This window comes from Trachypithecus francoisi, unplaced genomic scaffold, assembly GCF_009764315.1.
Source record: "Trachypithecus francoisi isolate TF-2019V2 unplaced genomic scaffold, Tfra_2.0 Lachesis_group0, whole genome shotgun sequence".
Classification (NCBI taxonomy): Eukaryota; Metazoa; Chordata; class Mammalia; order Primates; family Cercopithecidae; genus Trachypithecus; species Trachypithecus francoisi.
In genome coordinates, this window is record NW_022681453.1 from 56,822,831 (window position 1) to 56,841,723 (window position 18,893).

The window sequence follows — 18,893 nt, forward strand, 5'->3', positions numbered from 1 at the left end:
GGGTGTCAATTTAATAAAGATTTATTTTATCCTTATGAGTGAGAAAAACATAGCCCAAAGAGGTTGTTTCATTATCCCAAGATCACACAGCCAGGAAGCAGCCTAGCAGAGATTTGAAGCCAGGCTTGTCTGGTTCTGAAACACAGAATCCTTTTGTAAGGACTGTTGCCCAGGATATTAAGGGATCTGCAGTCAATCCTGACTCCATCCCAGATTCATTAGCTGTGCGACCCTCAGCAAATTCCTTTGCTTTTGGCCTCAGTTGCATTGCTTTAAAAAAATGAAGAAACTGACCCTGCCATCCTGAGGGTTGGGGATGGCAGGCAGGGAGCCTTGTGTGACTGAGTTCATTCCCCAGATCCTGTCTGGCTCAGGGGCGGGCAAGCATCGTGGGCGAGGGAATTGGGTGAGGGGTCCTTTGGTTGGCCTGACCAACTTTGGTTGATAGCTCCTGTTTCTTTTTTTTTTTTTTTTTTTTTTGAGGCGGAGTCTCGCTCTGTCGCCCGGACTGGAGTGCAGTGGCCAGATCTCAGCTCACTGCAAGCTCCGCCTCCTGGGTTTCCGCCATTCTCCTGCCTCAGCCTCCAAGTAGCTGGGACTACAGGCGCCCGCCACCTCGCCCGGCTAGTTTTTGTATTTTTAGTAGAGACGGGGTTTCACTGTATTAGCCAGGATGGTCTCGATCTCCTGACCTCGTGATCCGCCCGTCTCGGCCTCCCAAAGTGCTGGGATTACAGGCTTGAGCCACCGCGCCCGGCCGATAGCTCCTGTTTCTTGAATGCCCACAGATGAGAAAGCCGAGGCTCAGAGAGGTAAAGTAACTTGGCCAAGGCTACACAGCAGAAGAGGCAGAACTGGGATTCGAACCTGGGACTCTCTGATATCATGTCCTTGCCGCAAGACAGAGCTGGCACTTAGGAGAATAACAACGAGGTGGTGGCCAGGTAGTGAGCTCCCCATCTCTGGGGGGTGTGCAAGCCGGCGCTGCACTGTCAGCTGGGCAGGGGCGGGGGCCGGGGCCAAGACCACCGAGTCAGGCCCAGGCCCGCCCGCCTCCCGCAGCCGCCATGGCCAAGGCGTGAGCACGGGGCGGGGCGGGAGCTGCTATTTCTGTCTGGTGAGCACAGCCCGCGCAGCTGGCGAGGGAGGGGGCGCCCGCGCCGCCATATTCCCTCCCGCCGGCCAGCCCCGCGGCGCGCAGCCACCATGAGCACCGCCGCCTTCCACATCTCCAGCCTCCTGGAGAAGATGACGTCCAGCGACAAGGACTTCAGGTGCACCCCGCCTCTGGTCCCCCGCCTCTCCTTCCCGCTGTGAAGCTGGGGGCCTTCTTCCCCTCCCGAAGTGCCAGCCCATCCCCCATGACCATGCAGCCCCCTGCCTCTTCTCTCTTCTCCCTGCATTAAGCTGCGCCCCCTCCCCACAGACCCACTCCTGCCTCGTGGTCCCCACTGAAGCTCCGGCCGTTCTCCCCTAGTGGCGGTCCTGCCCCTCCGCGACTCCAGTCCCTGCTTCGTCTCCCACCGTGAAGGGTTCAGCCCTGCCTCTCATCCCCCATCAGAGCCCCAGCTCCGCCCCTCTGCACCCTGCCTCGGCCTCTCCTCCCTCTGTATGTCCGGCCCCCTTCTTCCCCTGCAACTGATGCCCCAGCGCCCCCATCCCCCGCCACCTTCAGCAAGTCCACAGTGAAGCCCTCCGCCTCTCTCTGGGGACCCCAGCACCTCCCTCTCCTCCGCATTGAAACCGGACCCTTCCCGGGACCGCTATCCCCTGCTGACTTTCTCACTGGCACCGTCAGTGATGCCCGCTTCTCAACATCACCCGGACCCCTCCCTCCCACTCTCCCTCCCCTCCTGGGGATTGTTCAGACCCAGCCTCAAGGAGGGGGCTGGGCTGAGTCTGGCTTTCCAGCCTCAGGTAGGTGATGGTTGGGGTGGGACCTTCTAGGTTTTGTGTGCCACTCCGCTTCCCCACTCCCTTTTTCCGTCTTTCCCCTCTCACAGCATCACAGAACTACAGGAATAGAGCTGAAAAGAATGGTGGAAACATCTGGTCCAATGAGTTTCCACCTGCATTCTCCGGGGAAACTGAGGCCCAGGGAGGAAAAGGGATTGGCCAGTGGTCTCATGGCCAGTTCTGGCCCCTCCAGCTGAAAGAAGACCTTGGAGACTCTGAACACTTTTTCACTCTGTACCCATTTTACAGATAGGGAAACTGAGTCTCAGAGGCATGAAGGGTGTAGGTTCAGTCACAAAGCCAGGAAGTGGGAGACTTAGTCCAAATCCAGGCCAGTCTAATACAGATGCCAAGATCTTAGTGAGGTCCTCTGATTCCAGCCCCCTGATAGGTTAGGAGACTGAGACCTGCTCTGGTAGTCTGACTCCTACTCTTCTCCTGCAGCTCATTCCTCAGTACCCCTCAAGAGTCCCCCACATGAATAGAGCCTGGGATCCAAGGTCTTGGCTTCAGATCCCAGCTGCCATCACTCACTGGCTGTGTGACCAAGGACAAGTAACTTAACCCCCATGAGTTTCCCTGTGCTTTTGTTTCTATAAAACGAGGGTAACAGAACCCATCTCTGAGAATTGGGGTAAGGATGAAAAAGATAGTACATGTGAAATGCTCAGGTTCATGGGAGGCACTGGGTCGGTGCTTAATAAATCGGCACTGCTATGATTCTGTGCACATTCAAAATCTGCCATGCCCTGTCCCCTCTCTAAACCTTCACTAGGGGGATTCTTTGCTCTCCCTTGACCTCCTCCCTTCATCTGACAGCTCCTATAATTCTCTGGGATGCCTCTTGACCCCAGGCAGGATTAGGCACCTCTCCTCAGCTCCCATCATGCCTCCCCTCATGTTTCTGCTAGATCACTTCAGCCCTGGGAGACCCTGAGCTCCTGGGCCACTGGGAGTATGCACTTTCTCTTAGTGCCCCAGCACCTGTGCTGGGTACACAGTAGGTGCTTAGTGAATGTTCACTGGGTCCCAGGCTCCCTACTGTGCACTCCACATGTAATCTCAGTCCACCCATGGGTGGTAGTGATTGTTCTTCCTGTTTTCCGGAGGCTTGGAGGAGTGCAGTGACTTGCCCAAGGTCACATAGCTGGCTAGTGGCCTAGGGGATTTGTGCTACTGTCTCTCAGGCCTCAGGTCCAGTCTCTGGGAGAGGGAGTTGGCCCTGCCAGCTAGAGCCCGAGAAGTCCTTTCAGCCTGTCTCTGCCAGTGACCTGGAGAACACTTAAAACCACCCCAAGCATGTGAGAATGGTGTCTATTTTTAAAGTCCGAATACCAGGGTGCTGGGTCCTGCAGACCAGCTGTCCAGGCACCCGTGTGGCCAAGGGTTTCAGCTGAGTTGCCTCTAGGGTTTCTCTGTAATGAAACAGACTATGTCCTCTGGTTCCTGGAGGGGGGCAGTGACTGCAAATGAGGGTCCCAGGTTGGGTGGAGGAGACCTTTGATTCCTGTTCTTCCTGGGCCCTGGCTGTATGGGCAGGAGGTGCCCCTTTACCACAGAGGCTCCAACAGTCAAAACGAGTACACTTGCGGGTCTTGTTCTTGAAAACACAGTAATAGTGATTGAGAAGCCAGGAGACGTGTGGTGGGCTGGTTTTCCGCCCAGTTTGCTGTTACCTTAGGCAGTTTGTGCAGCCTCCCTGAGCCTAGTTTTCTTACTACCTCATGCTAAGAGCTGGTTGTCCTATTGAAACCTCCCAAGGATACTATGAGGTAGGGCAAAGAAAAGTTCCCATTTTGTATATAGAACATATGAGGCCCAGAGAAAAGGAGGTAGTTGCCCAATGTCACCTAGTTGATAAATGGCAAGACCAGTATACTCACTTAAAGCCAAACTTCGGTGCTCAAGCTCTTATCCACCAAATTATATACTTTTCCTTCCCTCTCCCATCCCTGCACACATAACATGTATAAAATATGGCTTGCTTTCTCTGAGAGCTAGTGTCTGCAGGAACCAGGGGTGTCTGAAACGCTGAGGCATGCTTCAGAAGAGTTGGTTTCTGAGTTCCGGCTATCTGGCTGTAAATTCTGTTAAGGGCTAGCTCTCTTACTACCTCTACTCCTGCCCTCACCCTCCCCGACAAAGCCCCCTGCAGACCTGTTCTTTGTTGAGCCTGGAGTCCCAGAGATAAACCTGATGGGCCTCTGCCCTCAGTGAGTGTACAGTCCAATGGAGAAGATGCTCTGGTGGCCAGACTTGTATTGCAGTGTGAAAAGTGCTATAAAGGAGGGATGCAGAGTGCTCTGAAAGGATCCTGTCAGAACACTGTGTTTAGGGGCTGTGAATGTGGGGGTAGGGCAGGGTGGTCAGTCATCCCTGAGCTGGACATTGGAGTGCTGTGGCACGATCTTGGCTCACTGCAATCTCTGCCTCCCAGGTTTGAGTGATTCTCCTGCCTCAGCCTCCCAAGTAGCTGGGACTACAGGCGTGCACCACCACACCTGGCTAATTTTCCTATTTTTAGTACAGATAGGGTTTCCCCATGTTGGCCAGGCTGGTCTCAAATTCCTGACCTTAAGTGATCCGCCGACCTTGGCCTCCCAAAGTCCTGGGATTTTACAGGCATGAGCTGCTGTGCCTAGCCTGGAAGTCAGCATTTTATTTTATTTTATTTTATTTTATTTTATTTTATTTTGAGACAGTCTCTCGCACTGTCACCCAGGCTGGAGTGCAGTGGTGCGATCTCAGCTCACTGCAACCTTCGCCTCCCAAGTTCAAGTGATTCACCTGCCTCAGCCTTCCCAGTAGCTAGGATTACAGGTGCTCACCGCCATGCTCGGCTAATTTTTGTATTTTTAATAGAGACAGGGTTTCACGATATTGGCCAGGCTGATGTAGAACTTTTGACCTCAGGTGATCCACACGCCTCAGCCTCCTAAAGTGCTGGGATTACAGGTGTGAGCCACCATGCCAGGCCAAAGTCAGTATTTTTATGTCAACTCTCCCAGTGTTCAAATGTTGACAAGTAATTTAAATTTTTGAAAACACGTTTGCAAGCTGGACATAGCTGAGGGCTACTAGTTTCAGACCTCTGCTCCTACCCTCTTAATTTTGGCAGGAATGGTGCCTAATAATGGCCCCAGCCTCAACTTTCCATGGCTTCCAGCTTAGACTCCCACTGCAGTTTCAAATGCCTGGAACGGCATCAGGATTTATGGGGCCTGACACCAAAAGCCTGATTTTTCTGGGTGGGTAGCCCTTGCCTCTGATGCCCACCCTAGGTCAGTGAGCCAGTCAGCTATTGGTGCTGGTTTCCAAAATATGCCCATGCCCATCAGCATGGTGTAGGGCAGTGGTTTTCAAACGGTGGTCCCTGACCCTCAGCCTCATCCAGGAATTTGTTAGAAATGCGGATTCCTAGGCCCCAACTCAGACCTGCTGATTCAGAAACTCTGGGAATGGGGCCTAGTATTGTTTAATAAGCCCTGCTGGTGATTCTGATGCTGACTATAGCTGGAGATCCACTGCTCTAAGGGCAGGGACTGAGCCAGTTCTCTGAGGTGGGAGTGGACAGGGCTCGCCTTCCTCCATCTGTTTGGTAGGCCTCTAGCTCTGACTTGGACACAAGGTGTCTGTTCAACCTTCTGGCATCCCTTGGCCGGGCGCGGTGGCTCACGCCTGTAATCGCAGCACTTTGGGAGGCCAAAGTGGGTGGATCACGATGTCAGGAGATCAAGACCATCCTGGCTAACATAGTGAAACCCCATCTCTACTAAAAATACAAAAAATTAGCCGGGCATGGTGGCAGGTGCCAGTAGTCCCAGCTACTCAGGAGGCTGAGGCAGGAGAATGGCATAAACCTGGGAGGCGGAGCTTGCAGTGAGCTGAGATTGCGCCACTGCACTCTAGCCTGGGCAACAGAGCAAGACTCCATCTCAAAAAAGAAAACAAAACAACCTTCTGGCATCCCTTTGTCAGCTGTTGTGGGATGTGGATGATGTCATTATAATAATGGCAGTGCCATTTACTGAGCGCTCACCATATGCACTTAAAACCCCATGAGGCAGATACTAGTCTCATCCCCGTTTTCAGACAGGTAAGCTAAGGCTTGGAGAGGTGAAATGACTTGCCCAAGTTCACACTGCATAAATGGTCAGCAGCCACCGACCCTGAAGCATTATGCATTTAGCCAGCATGCTGGGCCATTCCTAGTCTGCCACCATGTGGCAGTTGGTGTCACACATGAGGGTCTCCTTGTAGCCCAACCATACCCACTGCCCAAATAATCCACTGTCATGTGGCACTTAACGACAGGGAGACATTCTGAGAAGTGCATCGTTAGGCGGTTTTGTCCTTGTGTGAACCTCATAGAGTGTGCTTACACAGCCTAGATGGTAGAGCCTACTACACCCCCAGGCTATATGGTGCGGCCTGTTGCTCCCAGGCTACGCACCTGTATTGAGTACTGTAGGCAGTTGTAACAGAGTGGTATCTGTGTGTCTAAACATAGAAAAGGTACAGTAAAAATAAGGTAGAAAAGATTAAAATGGCGTGCCTATATACGGCAGCCTCACTATAATCTTACGGGACAACCATCATATATGTTGCCTCTCATTTACCAAAACATCATCATGTGACACAGGACTGCATTTGACCTCGAATCTTTGTATTAAGGTCTACTTCTAGGGGAACCCTGAGGTACTGCCCAAATCCACCAGGGCCCAGGAGCTGCTCAGCAGTCCTCCTCTGCCCTCCCTGCACAGGTTCATGGCCACCAGCGACCTGATGTCAGAGTTGCAGAAGGACTCCATTCAGCTGGACGAGGACAGCGAGCGCAAGGTGGTGAAGATGCTGCTCCGGCTCCTGGAGGACAAGAACGGTGAGGTGCAAAACCTGGCTGTCAAGTGGTGAGTGTCAGCCTTGGTGGAGCAGGAGAAGGGGCCCTACCTGGTGTGGGAGCATTCTGGGGACCCCTGTCCCTTTGGGGTACAACCTCGCAGAGGGGACCTGCTGAGCAGCTCTTGTTGAATGGTACCTTAGTCTTGAGTTTCCCCAGAAGAAGATGCTGAGACAAGGATTCAAATCTATGTTTATTTGGGAGGTGATCCCAGGAAACATGGTGGAGGAGTAGGGAAGTGAGGCAGGAGAGGGAAGAGGACCAATCAAGGGTACGGTACAAAGCAAGTGACCACAGTGGGCCCGATGAACTTAACCCCATGGGGACCTCCGGGACACAGTATAGGACATGCCCCTTGGACTTTTCCCACTTAAAGGATGAGGGACCTGGGGTATTAGTCCACCAGCTCCCTGGTAGTCATTGGTTAAGGGCTGCTTCTGGGGTAGGAGAGGGTTGTCCACTTTCTGCCACCTCCAGCCAGAGAAAGCCCTCAGACAGATGTAAATGCTGGGAAGGTCAAGCTGATACACATCAAGGTGGTAAAGGCTTAAAGGCTGGGCACGGTGGCTCATGCCTGTAATCCCAGCACTTTGAGAGGCCAAGGTGGGTGGCTCACCTGAGGTCAGGAGTTCGAGACCAGCCTGACCAACATGGTGAAACCCTGTCTCTACTAAATAATAATTTTTTAAAAAATTTGCTGGGCATGGTGGCGCATGCCTGTAATCCCAGCTACTTGGGAGGCTGAGTAAGGAGAATTGCTTGAACTCAGGAGGCAGAGATTGCAGTGAGTCGAGATTGTGTCATTGCACTCCAGCCTGGGCAACAAGAGCAAAAACTCCATCTCAAAAATAAAAAACAAAAAAGGCTTAGGGCACACGGGATTGGGAGAGGCCCTAAAAGCCCCAGCCTTAGATCACTGTGAGGCTGTGATCCTGAGATGTTGGCAACTTATCTCCAGAGTAGAAAAAAACAAGACAAGGGTATGTGCAGAGCACGTGGGGATGCTTGGGTGGTAGGGTCATTCTCACACCCACACCTGAGAACCACTCGTGTAGGGCAGAGGTTGTCAACCTTGACTGCAGGTTAGCATCACCTGAGTAATTTTCAATAGAATGCCAGGGATCAAGGATCAACAGGGTGAGAGAATTGGGCGCTGTCTCTTCAAACCACTGTCTGCGAGCTGGGTCCAGGCATTCTTCTGGGGCATGTTAAAGAATTGCCCCGGTGGAGCAGGAGAAGGGGCCCTACCTGGTGTGGGAGCATTCTGGGGACCCCTGTCCCTTTGGGGTACAGCCTCGCAGAGGGGACCTGCTGAGCAGCTCTTGTTGAATGGTACCTTAGTCTTGAGTTTCCCCAGAAGATGTTAAAGAATTGCAACGTGATCCCAAGAGCAGAGGGAATTCAGTAAAGGGTTTTCTGTAGGAAGGTGACATGGACAAGTTTATGAGTTGGGAGTGTCTTTCTGGTCATGGAGTAGACTTAGGATGGAGTGTGGTTTCCCACCGGCAGAACCAATACCTTTTTATAACAAATCGTTTGTAATACTGTTTTCCTATTAGAAAATGAAATTTGTACATTATAAAACCTACGGCTACACATAATGCCCTAACCTTAACCATAAAGGCAAACTAGAAGGAATGTAGCTTATAGTAAAGTAGTGTGTGTTTCCGTGTATGCGTGCTGGGCACTGTGATGGTAGAAGTGATGAAGTCACGAGAAGCCTGCACCTGCATGTAAACTCATCATGAGTACTCATCATGAGTACAGATACCAGATACAGACAGGGGGTGTTGGGACTTAGGTTTCAGAATTGGAGGCATTGCTCTTAGTGGCTAGATTTTCTTTTTTCTTTTCTTTTTTTTTGAGACAGAATCTCACTTTGTCACTCAGGCTGCAGTACAATGGCACAATCTCAGCACACTGTGACCTTCTCTTCCCAGGTTCAAGCAATTCCCATGTCTTAGCCTCCTGAGTAGCTGGCATTATAGGCACATACTACCACGCCTGGCTAATTTTTGTATTTTTAGTAGATGCGGGGGTTTCACCATGTTGGCCAGGCTGGTCTTGAACTCCTGACCTCAAGTGATCTGCCTGCCTTGGCCTCCCAAAGTGGTGGGATTACAGGCGTGAGCCACCGCGCCCAGCCAGGATTTTCTAAAGTGAGTGACCATCTCCCAATAAAGTTTCCCAGAAAACAAAGTACACTTTTCCTTCTATTTACCTGAAAATTGCATTCTTAGAAAATCTAGAATGCGGTATATTAAAAGAATGTAAAAATATTTTGTGTCTATGTATAAACTGAAATGTTAGACTCAGATAATTAAAGGCCTTTTGCCTATACAAATGCCTATTGGGATGTTAGAATCTCTTGCGGGGCATGGGCAACGCTTTGTTTTGCATTGTTGTCTTTCTGTGGTTCCTGCTCCCCACTCCCTTAAAGGCCAGAAGTACTAACTCAATAGTTATGATGACCAAGGACACCCATAAATTGCCAAGGCGGTATTACTCCTAGTGGGAACCAGTGCTATAGGAGGTAGGTTGGAGGATTCCATCATTATGTGGATAGAGGAGCTATGGAGAAGGAAGCCGAGAGAGCCAAGGTTTGAAAAGCATGGTGCGCATGCCTGTAGTCCTAGCTATTCTGGAGGCTGAGGCAAGAGGATCACTTGAGGCCAACGCTTCAAGACCAGCCTGGGCAACATAGCAAGACACTAAAAAAAGAAATTAGCCAAGCGTGGTGGCTTGAATATGTAATCTCATCTATGTAGGAGGATTGCTTGAGCTCAGGAGTTCGAGGCTGCCATGGGCTATGATCACGCCATTGTATTCCACCCTGGGCAACAGAGCAAGACCTCATCTCAAAAAAAAAATCAAGAAAAAAGAAAACCATTGTGCACTGCAGTCACCTGAAGCCCTTGTTGAAACTCTGTATTCCCTGCCCAGGGATTCAGATTCAGGGGATGGAGCAGGGAGGGAGCTGGGGCAGAGGATGAGACTATAGCACCCTGGAATCTGCGTTCTGATGCAACTAATATCTGAGAACTACTCAGGTAGGGCAGAGGTTGTCAGCCTCGACTGCATGTTAGAATCACCTGGGGAATTTTAAAAGCCCGCCCTCCTCCAGGGCGCACGTGAAACCAATTAACTCAGACTCTCTGAGGGCATTTTTCAGAGGCCCAGGTGATGGCAACTAAGACTGAGAACCCAGGCGTCTAGTGCAGCTGTCTTTACACTTTCCTGTGCATTGGAATCACCTGGGGACCTTGTGGCACTACAGATCCTAGCTCAGTGGATCTAGGGTAGGGTACGGCCTGAGATTCCACATCCTGAACAAGCTTCCGAGTGGTGTTGCCGATGCTAAACCACTACCAAACTTTCAGAAGCAAGCCTCTAAGGCAGCGGTTCTCCAAGTGTGCTCCCTGGACCACCTACACTATCAGCCTCAACTGGGAGCTTGCTAGAAATGCACCCTGTTAGGCCCCATCGAGAAAGCCCTCCTGACTCTGAAACTGGGGGTGGGGCCCAGCAATCTGTTTTAACAAGCCCTCCAGGAGATTCAGATGCACACTCAAGTTTGAGCACCCTTGTTCTGGGGCACTATTTGGCCATTTTCTGAGATGTAAAACAAGAAGAAATGTAGGTTTGGGAGGTGCCAGGAACAATTTTGGCATAGCCAGAGAGTACCTCTTTCTGGCCAAACAGGGGCTCCCCTGGTGATCTGAGGCCTTTTCCTCAGCACATGTGGTCCCAGGAACATGAAGGGACATAAAGGGGCAGCCTGACTCAGGCTGAACCTTGGGACCTTGGACTCACCTTCCCACTCCCTGCTCAGCCTGGGTCCTCTGGTGGGCAAAGTGAAGGAGTACCAGGTGGAGACCATCGTGGACACCCTGTGCGCCAACATGCGGTCAGACAAGGAGCAGCTGCGAGACATCGCCGGCATTGGCCTCAAGACCGTCCTCTCGGAGCTCCCCCCTGCAGCCACAGGTACCCAGGTCCCCAGGACTAGGTACTGTTAGTATTTGTCCTAGTTAATGGTAAAAAACAAAAAAACACTGAGGCACAGAGAGTTGAAGAGACATACCTGAGGTCACTCAGCTGGTAAGCAGGGCAAAGAATTCAGGCCCAGCTCTGTTTAAGTTCATGGTTCTGTGTCAGTTAGGAATGCTTTTAGCTCAAGTGATGAAATCTAACCAACGGCAGTTTAAAGAAATCAGGGGTGGTTTTTCCTCACATGGCAATCCTGGAGGAATCAGCCACTCCATTTTTGTAGCAATTCATTTAGTAGCTCAATATTGACAGGGTTCAGGTCTTGCCCCATGTCCCCTCCCTTTATAGGGAAAGCAGACGTTTTCCCAGAAGCCCGCAGACGACTTCCACTTATATCTCACTGGCAAGAGCTGGATCACCCAGCCACTCCCAGCAGCAAGGGAGGCAGGAAAGGAAGTGTTTAACTTTCCCTGCCTCCCTAGAGGAATGGGGAAAAGGAAGAAGGGTTTGGGTGTGTGAGTGCCACCGAGCAGTTCGGCCATTGGCTCTGCAGCTCCCCTAGCTGTCTCCTTTACTTTGGCCAGACTCTGGGTCAAACCTGGGACCTCTGGAGCCCTGGCAAGATTCCCGGGGATCTGGGCTCAGGAATACAGCCAGAGCAGAGGCAGACCAGTGGTAAAGGCTGCCTTTCCCCCAGGCCAGGGCCTCACTGTGCCCACCTTGTTCCCTGTGCAGGCTCCGGGCTGGCCACCAACGTGTGCCGGAAGATCACGGGCCAGCTCACCAGTGCCATTGCCCAGCAGGAGGATGTGGCTGTGCAGCTGGAAGCCCTGGACATCCTCTCTGACATGCTGAGCAGGTGTGGGAGGCCACCCTGGGTATTGAGGAAGAGTGGGTAAAAGGGGACAGGAAGGGACTCAAATCACAGAGCTAGCACCTACTGCACAACAAGCCCTGTGCTCGGGGCTCCTTAATCATACCAGCAGCCTCGTAAAGGAGAACTCAATTGTCACAACTTTACAGGCTCTGAGAGGTGATGTGGTCACATGGTCAGTAAAACCTCCCACGACTTGAACACCTGCTCTAACCAGAAAAATGTCAAGTGCTGGCCTAGTGTTCGGAACATGCGGTTAGATCAGTCTTGGTTGTTCCTAGGGAGGAGTTCACAGACATGTATAAAACTGTGAATGGAGTAAGCACAACAGTTAAGGATAAGAACAGGACTGATGGGAGCTCAGAGGAGCCCCCAGCCCAGCTGGGAACGAGGAGCCTTCTTTTTTTTTTTTTTTTTTTTTTTGAGGCAGAGTCTCGCTCTGTCGCCCAGGCTGGAGTGCAGTGGATCTCAGCTCACTGCAAGCTCCGCCTCCCGGGTTTACGCCATTCTCCTGCCTCAGCCTCCCGAGTAGCTGGGACTACAGGCACCCGCCACCTCGCCCGGCTAGTTTTTGTATTTTTAGTAGAGACGGGGTTTCACCGTGTTAGCCAGGATGGTCTCGATCTCCTGACCTCGTGATCCGCCCGTCTCGGCCTCCCAAAGTGCTGGGATTACAGGCTTGAGCCACCGCGCCCAGCCGGAACGAGGAGCCTTCTAAAAGAGGGTGCTGCTAGAGTTGAGCCTTCGAGGAGGGGCAGGACTTAGCTGAGTTTGGGCAGGTATAAGGAGGATGCTAGAGGGGAGACTGCCCGCAGTCCGGAAGGCAGAGACAGGGGAAGACTTGGGGTCCCAGAGTCTGCCAGGGGTCGTGGGGCAGGCTGTAATGTGGAGAGGTGGGTATGGAGAGATGAGGTGGAGGGCTGACCAGGAGCCATGGGGTAGGGGTGAGTATTTGTGTGTTCCACTCTGATCTTTCTCTCTGCAGTGGAGAGTAGATGGGAGGGGATTGAACAGGCAGGGGACTGGTTAAAAGGCTACTATAGGGAAAGCAATTCGGGTTGTATTCAGGAGGTAGACTCCACAGGACTTGGAGTAGGCAAGAGAGGCGGGGACTGGAGGCTGACCCCTAGTGTTCTGCCTTTAGTAATTGGCGGGGGCAGACAGAGGTGCTGTGATGGGGTGCACTCGGAGCCAGGAGCAGGTGTGTGGGGAGGAAGGTGATGGATTCAAGCTGGGGCATGTTGAACTTGAGGTTCCTGGGAGGCACCCACTCAACCACACACTCCATGAGGGCAGGTCCCGGGAACAGTCTGTCTTGTTCACCCTGGCTTCCAGCACAGTCCCTGTCACTTAGCAGGTGAATAGACAAATGAAATCCAGGAGAGAGGGTTGGGTAGGGCATAGAAATAAGGGAGGGTGAGGTCAGTGTGTTTGTGTAAAGTGAGAAAAGGTCTCAGGATGTTTATGGGACAGAAAATGCACGGGCCTCGTTTGAAGTTGTGGATAGAAGCTGCTGAGGCAGGCAGGGGCTGTGCTGTGTGTGCGGAAGCCATTCTCAGGTGGTGCCTCTTGAGCCCAGAGCTCAGCGTCTCCAAAGGCACTAGGGAGCCATGGAAGGAGTTAAGCAGAGGAGTGACCAGGTTTGAAGTAGATTTTATACTGCTCTGGTCTCAGCGAGGAGGATGGACAGAGGGGGTTGGTATTGAGGCAAGGCCTGGACTTACAAGAAATAGGGACAGCCTTACTCGATCCTCCATGCTTCCCCCATCAGGTCCTTCTCCCTGGTCTGGGAGCCAGGCTTTGTACTGCTGAGAAGTACCTTTCTCTCTCCGCTTTCTCTCATGTAACAAAAGTAATTAAAATAATTCCTCCTCACAGTTGCAGGGCACCTCTTTTGCAAGGACCATTGAGTTGCCATAATCCTGGGAAGGAGGCCGGGAGAGAATGGGGAGAGGGGCGGAGCCTGGCCCAGGCTGCCCGCGGGGTGCGACCGGCCTGATGCCCCCTCGTGTTCCCCAGGCTGGGTGCCCCGCTGGGCGCCTTCCACGCTAGTCTCCTGCACTGTCTGCTGCCACAGCTGAGCAGCCCGCGCCTGGCGGTGCGCAAGCGGGCGGTCGGAGCGCTTGGCCACCTGGCGGCCGCCTGCAGCACTGACCTCTTCGTGGAACTCGCTGACCACCTACTGGACCGGCTACCCGGCCCACGGGCGCCCACCAGCCCAGCTGCCATCCGCACCTTGATCCAATGTTTGGGCAGCGTCGGCCGCCAGGCCGGCCACCGCCTCGGTAAGGGGGCGGGGAGGGGCAGGGCCTGGGATGGCATGTTGGGCGGAGCTTAGGGGCGAGCCAATGACTCGATAAGGGGGTGGAGCTTGGGGCGCCGTGCAGCGCGGGTGTAAGAGTGGATCGCCTCCTTGGTAGGGAGGATGGGGCGGGGCCTGGACTGACGTGGTGGGTGGGGCCTGGGGCGCGCTGCTTCCTCGGTTAGCTGGTGTGGCTGAAGCCCTTGGAACGCAGAGGTTGGGGCCGGGCACGGCTTGAGAGGTGCGGGGCGGGCCCTGAGTTCCTGCCTAGTGCAGATGGTTCAGAGAAGGGGGTTGGATCAACCACTTCTGAGACCTGGGGACTGCCTGGTAATTACAATTTTAAGTCATGCCACTAAACTGTTAGACAATATTCTGTTCTCCCACTTTGACAAAGATACCTTAGTAACAGCCCGTGAGCCAAGTTTGAATTTTTAAGAAACAATTTAATGTGCATACAATAAACCGCACTAAAGTGTACAATTCAGTGTGTTTTGACCTTTGTGTATATCCGTGAAACATTTCCATCACTCCCAAAAGCTTCCTTGTGTCCGTTTGCAGTCCAGCTCTCTCTGCCTTGTCCAGCCAGCCACTGGTCTGCTTTCTGTCACTATAGATTAGTTTTTTAGAAATGGAAAGCTGCAATCAGGTTTGACTGTATCCTCAGACACCTTGGAATTCTGACTATACCAAGACAGTTTGGATAGAACTGGCCTATGGTCAGCCTCTCCTAACCCCTGGCTCTCTCACTGCAAGCGGCCTTGCAGGCACACATGGGGACAACCCCAGCTGACATGGCCACACCCTGTCCCATTTCTCCCAAACAGCAGCCAGCCCTCAGCCATCCTTGGTTGCATGGACCCGGGGAAGAGGCCTGTGCAGGCTCGGACAAGGGGTCAGGATCCATTGGGCGGGAAACTCTGGGGTCCCCAGATACCCACCCAGACAGAATGGAGTCTAGGAGTGCTGGGGGTCTCTAGGTCAGCATGTCTCTTCTTGTACTGTGAGGAAGGATGTGGCTGGAGAAGGGCATGAGTGGGATGCTCTAAAACCTAGAGACCAGGCAGGAACAGGAACCCCTCTTGCCTGGTCTATTAGGGCAGTACCTGCCTCCCATTTCTCCTATCCAGGGACTTACAACCTAGTGAAGGAAATTAGGCCAGGACATGAATAATGGTTTTGATAACAGATACTACCTATCGAATGATTGCTTGTGCAGAACCTAGACTAAACTTATTTATTTATTTTTTTGAGACGGAGTCTCACTCTGTTGCCCAGGCTGGAGTGCAGTGGTGCAATCGCGGCTCACCGCAACCTCCACCTCCCAGATTCAAGCGATTCTCCTGTCTCAGCCTCCAGAGTAGCTAGGACTACAGGTGCACGCTACTGATACCTGGCTAGTTTTCGTATTTTAGTAGAGACGGGGTTTCACGTTGTTGGTTGGCCAGGTTGGTCTTGAACTCCTGACCTCATGATCCCGTGATCTGCCTGCCTAGGCCTCTCAAAGTGCTAGGATTACAGGGGTGAGCCACTGCGCCCAGCCTTGGACTAAGCTTTTCTAACTTTTTTTTTTTTTCAGACTGAGTCTTGTGTCTCGCTCTGTTGCCCAGGCTGGAGTGCAGTGGCACAATCTCTGCTCACTGTAACCTCCACCTCCCAGGTTCAAGCGATTCTCCTGCCTCAGTCTCCCAAATAGCTGGGATTATAGGGGTGCACCGCCACACGCAGCTAATTTTTGAATTTTTAGTAGAGATGGAGTTTCACCATGTTGGCCAAGCTGGTCTCGAACTCCTGACCTCAGATGATCCATCTGCCTCAGCCTCCCAAAGTGCTGGGTTTACAGGTGTGAGCCACCGCGCCCAGCCTAAGCTATTTATTTTTATTTTTATTTATTTATTTTTTTGAGATAGAGTCTCACTGTGTCCCGCAGGCTGGAGTACAATGATGCTATCTTGTCTCACTGCAACCTCCATCTCCCAGGTTCAAGCAATCCTCCTGCCTCAGCCTCCTGAGTAGCTGGGACTACAGGTGTGTGCCACCACACCCAGCTAATTTTTTGTATTTTTAATAGAGACAGGGTTTCACCGTGTTAGCCAAGGATGGTCTCGATCTCCTGACCTTGTAATCCACCTGCCTTGGACTCCCAAAATGCTGGGATTACAGGCATGAGCCACCGCGCCTGGCCTAAGCTTTTTATCTTTTTCTTTTTTTTTTTGAGACGGAGTCTCGCTCTGTAGCCCAGGCTGTAGTGCAGTGGCGCAATCTCGGCTCACTGCAAGCTCCGCCTCCTGGGTTCACACCATTCTCCTGCCTCAGCCTCCTGAGTAGCTGGGACTATAGGCACCCGCCACCACGCCTGGCTAATTTTTTGTATTTTTAGTAGAGACGGGGTTTCACCGTGGTCTCAGTCTCCTGACCTTGTGATCCGACCGCCTCAGCCTCCCAAAGTGCGGGGATTACAGGCGTGAGCCACCGCGCCCAGCCAGCTATTTATCTTTACATAATTTTTCTTCACAAAATCTCTGCCCAGGAGGCATTGTTATCCTTGTTGTGAAAATCAGCTAAGGTCAAAGAAATGTTGTGACCTGCCCAAAGTCCCATAGCAGTTGGGTGGCAGAGTCAGGGCTAGAACCCTGAACTATGAAACCTCTGAGTTGAATCTGCAGTGGTCAGGGCTATAGGTGTGGCAAGGCTGTGGGTGCGGGCTGGGGGAACTCCATGAGAGTGTCTGGCTTGGGTTCAGTGACCCACCTGGCCCTGCAGGGGCTCACCTGGACCGCCTGGTGCCCCTGGTGGAGGATTTCTGCAACCTGGATGATGATGAGCTCCGGGAGTCCTGCCTCCAGGCTTTTGAGGCCTTCTTGAGGAAGTATGTATGGTGGGATTGCCTGGGGACTTCTTTGGGAAGTTGGTGGGGATGCTGGCCTCAAAGCAGTAAAATTTCAGGACTCCCGTTGGGCCCTACCCCCTACTCCCATCCTGACTGGATCCAGCAAAGCATTCCTCATCCTACCCCACAGGTGCCCCAAGGAAATGGGCCCTCACGTGCCCAACGTGACCAGCCTCTGCCTCCAGTACATAAAACATGACCCCAACTACAACTACGACAGTGATGAGGATGAGGAGCTGATGGAGACAGAGGATAGTGAATTCAGTGAGCAAGGTTGGTGGATAGCCCATCGTTGGGGTTGGAGGGTGGAGGTGAGCACAGCCTTCCTGGGATCCTCCAGCCAAAGACAGTGGTCACATTTGATGCCCCTGTCCTGATGCCAGCTCTTCTTCAAGCTCCAGTCCCACCTGCTGTGACTGCATAGACCACAGTAATGATAGTAGTCATTGCTGTCATTTATTGAGCATTTGCTGGTTGTGTTCCTCACAATAACCCCAGAAAAACAGATATTATTACCCCGTGTTGCAGACAAGGACACATACTGAGAAGAGAGTGGCCTGAGATAACACAACTAGGAATTGGCATAGCTGGGCCTTGGAGCCAGGTTTGTCAGACTCCCCCACCTCGGCACTGCCACTGTGTACCCTTTTATGAATGGCTTTCGGGAGATAATGTCTTTAACCCAGCAGAGGAAAGCCCTGATGGTGGAATGGCAGGCACTGGCAGAGGAGTGAGATATCTCAGTGGGGGTGGACTTGATAGCTTCTTTCCTCCTGTGCCTCTGGTCCTGTCTGTCATTCAGATAGATTTCCAGGGCAGAGATGCCGCTAGGCCTGAAGGCAGGGCATAGATGGAGACGATGGATTTAGAGCCTGATGGGGTACTTGGAGCAAGATGGGATGGTAGATGAGATTGGACAGGCATGTGGGGGCCTTGAATGCCAAGCCAGGGAGGTGGGACACTTGTCAGTAATAGGAAGCTAAAGATGTGTGTTCATGGGTGGCCTTCTGTGGGGGTGACAGTGGTCCATCAGAGGGGATGGCTGCTGAGCTGCCCGGTGGCTGTGGCCCACTGTGGCTGCCCAGACACCACCCTGTGGGTCCAAGTGGTCCACAGAGTGGTATGGGCAAGGCCATGCTGGACTCTGAGCCTGTGCCTCGGGGCGCTCCCAGGCAAGACTGTCCTCCTCTGAGCCTCCCGAGTGCCTCCCCAGGTGATAGGGCTGGGCCTCGTGGGCCTGAATCTCAGCTCTGCTGTTTCTCGCTGTGTGCCCTGAGAGTCTCACCCCCTCTGAGCCTTAGTCTTGTCATCTGTAAAATGGGGCTCGGCACTACCTTCACTTCTGAGGTGATGGTAAAGACTGCATGAGCCCTTGACTTTCAGGGAGATTGTGGGGTAGAAAGCCACACAAACCCAGCATTTCCTCTTTATTAGTCCTGCCTGGAAGCCTTTGAAATCGGGACCCTTGAGAGGCAGAGATCAGGCGAGAGAAGAGGCCAAAGGGAGGCTCTGTCCCTTCTCCCTTCTGGAGTCCCAGTAAACGAAGCATCACATAGCGAAACCTGATGCCAAAAGATGAGTTTCGTGCCCCAAATTGATTCTTCAAGTCTACACGACGACTTGGAAGTCTGTTTTTTCCCTGGTACAGTCCAGACAATTAAGGGTCTGGAGGCAGGGAGGACTCTAGTTTAACTCCAAGTATTTCCTTAACTTGGAGCAATCCATTTCCTCTCTCTAAACCCCAATTTCCTCACCTCTATAATGGGGAAATAATCCCTGTCTCAAAAGGTCATCATGAAGCTAAAATAAGATTATGGGTTTGACACACTTAGCCCCATCTGTAGCACACAGTAGATGCCCGTTAAAAGGTAGGGAACGTTCCCCATAGGGTATCTATAAAAGCTGATCAGCAAAAGGTGAAGCACAGTGCCCGGCTTCCTCTCCTCCCCATCCCTTCTCCCCCGAGCCGCAGACCTGTCCTGGG

The 18,893-nt window shown here is 52.5% G+C and overlaps 1 protein-coding gene across 1 annotated transcript in view; it reads left to right on the forward strand.

Moving 5' to 3' along the window:
* Positions 1-1,132: 1,132 nt before the first annotated feature.
* Positions 1,133-18,893, forward strand: part of CAND2 (cullin associated and neddylation dissociated 2 (putative)) — a 39,018-nt gene continuing 21,257 nt past the window's right edge. The window contains exons 1-7 of the mRNA XM_033210748.1: positions 1,133-1,274; positions 6,720-6,863; positions 10,686-10,840; positions 11,579-11,702; positions 13,737-14,002; positions 16,783-16,888; positions 17,040-17,182. Of these exons, the coding sequence (XP_033066639.1) occupies positions 1,207-1,274; positions 6,720-6,863; positions 10,686-10,840; positions 11,579-11,702; positions 13,737-14,002; positions 16,783-16,888; positions 17,040-17,182 (1,006 nt within the window). The 5' untranslated portion in view covers positions 1,133-1,206. The remainder of the gene's footprint in view (positions 1,275-6,719; positions 6,864-10,685; positions 10,841-11,578; positions 11,703-13,736; positions 14,003-16,782; positions 16,889-17,039; positions 17,183-18,893) is intronic.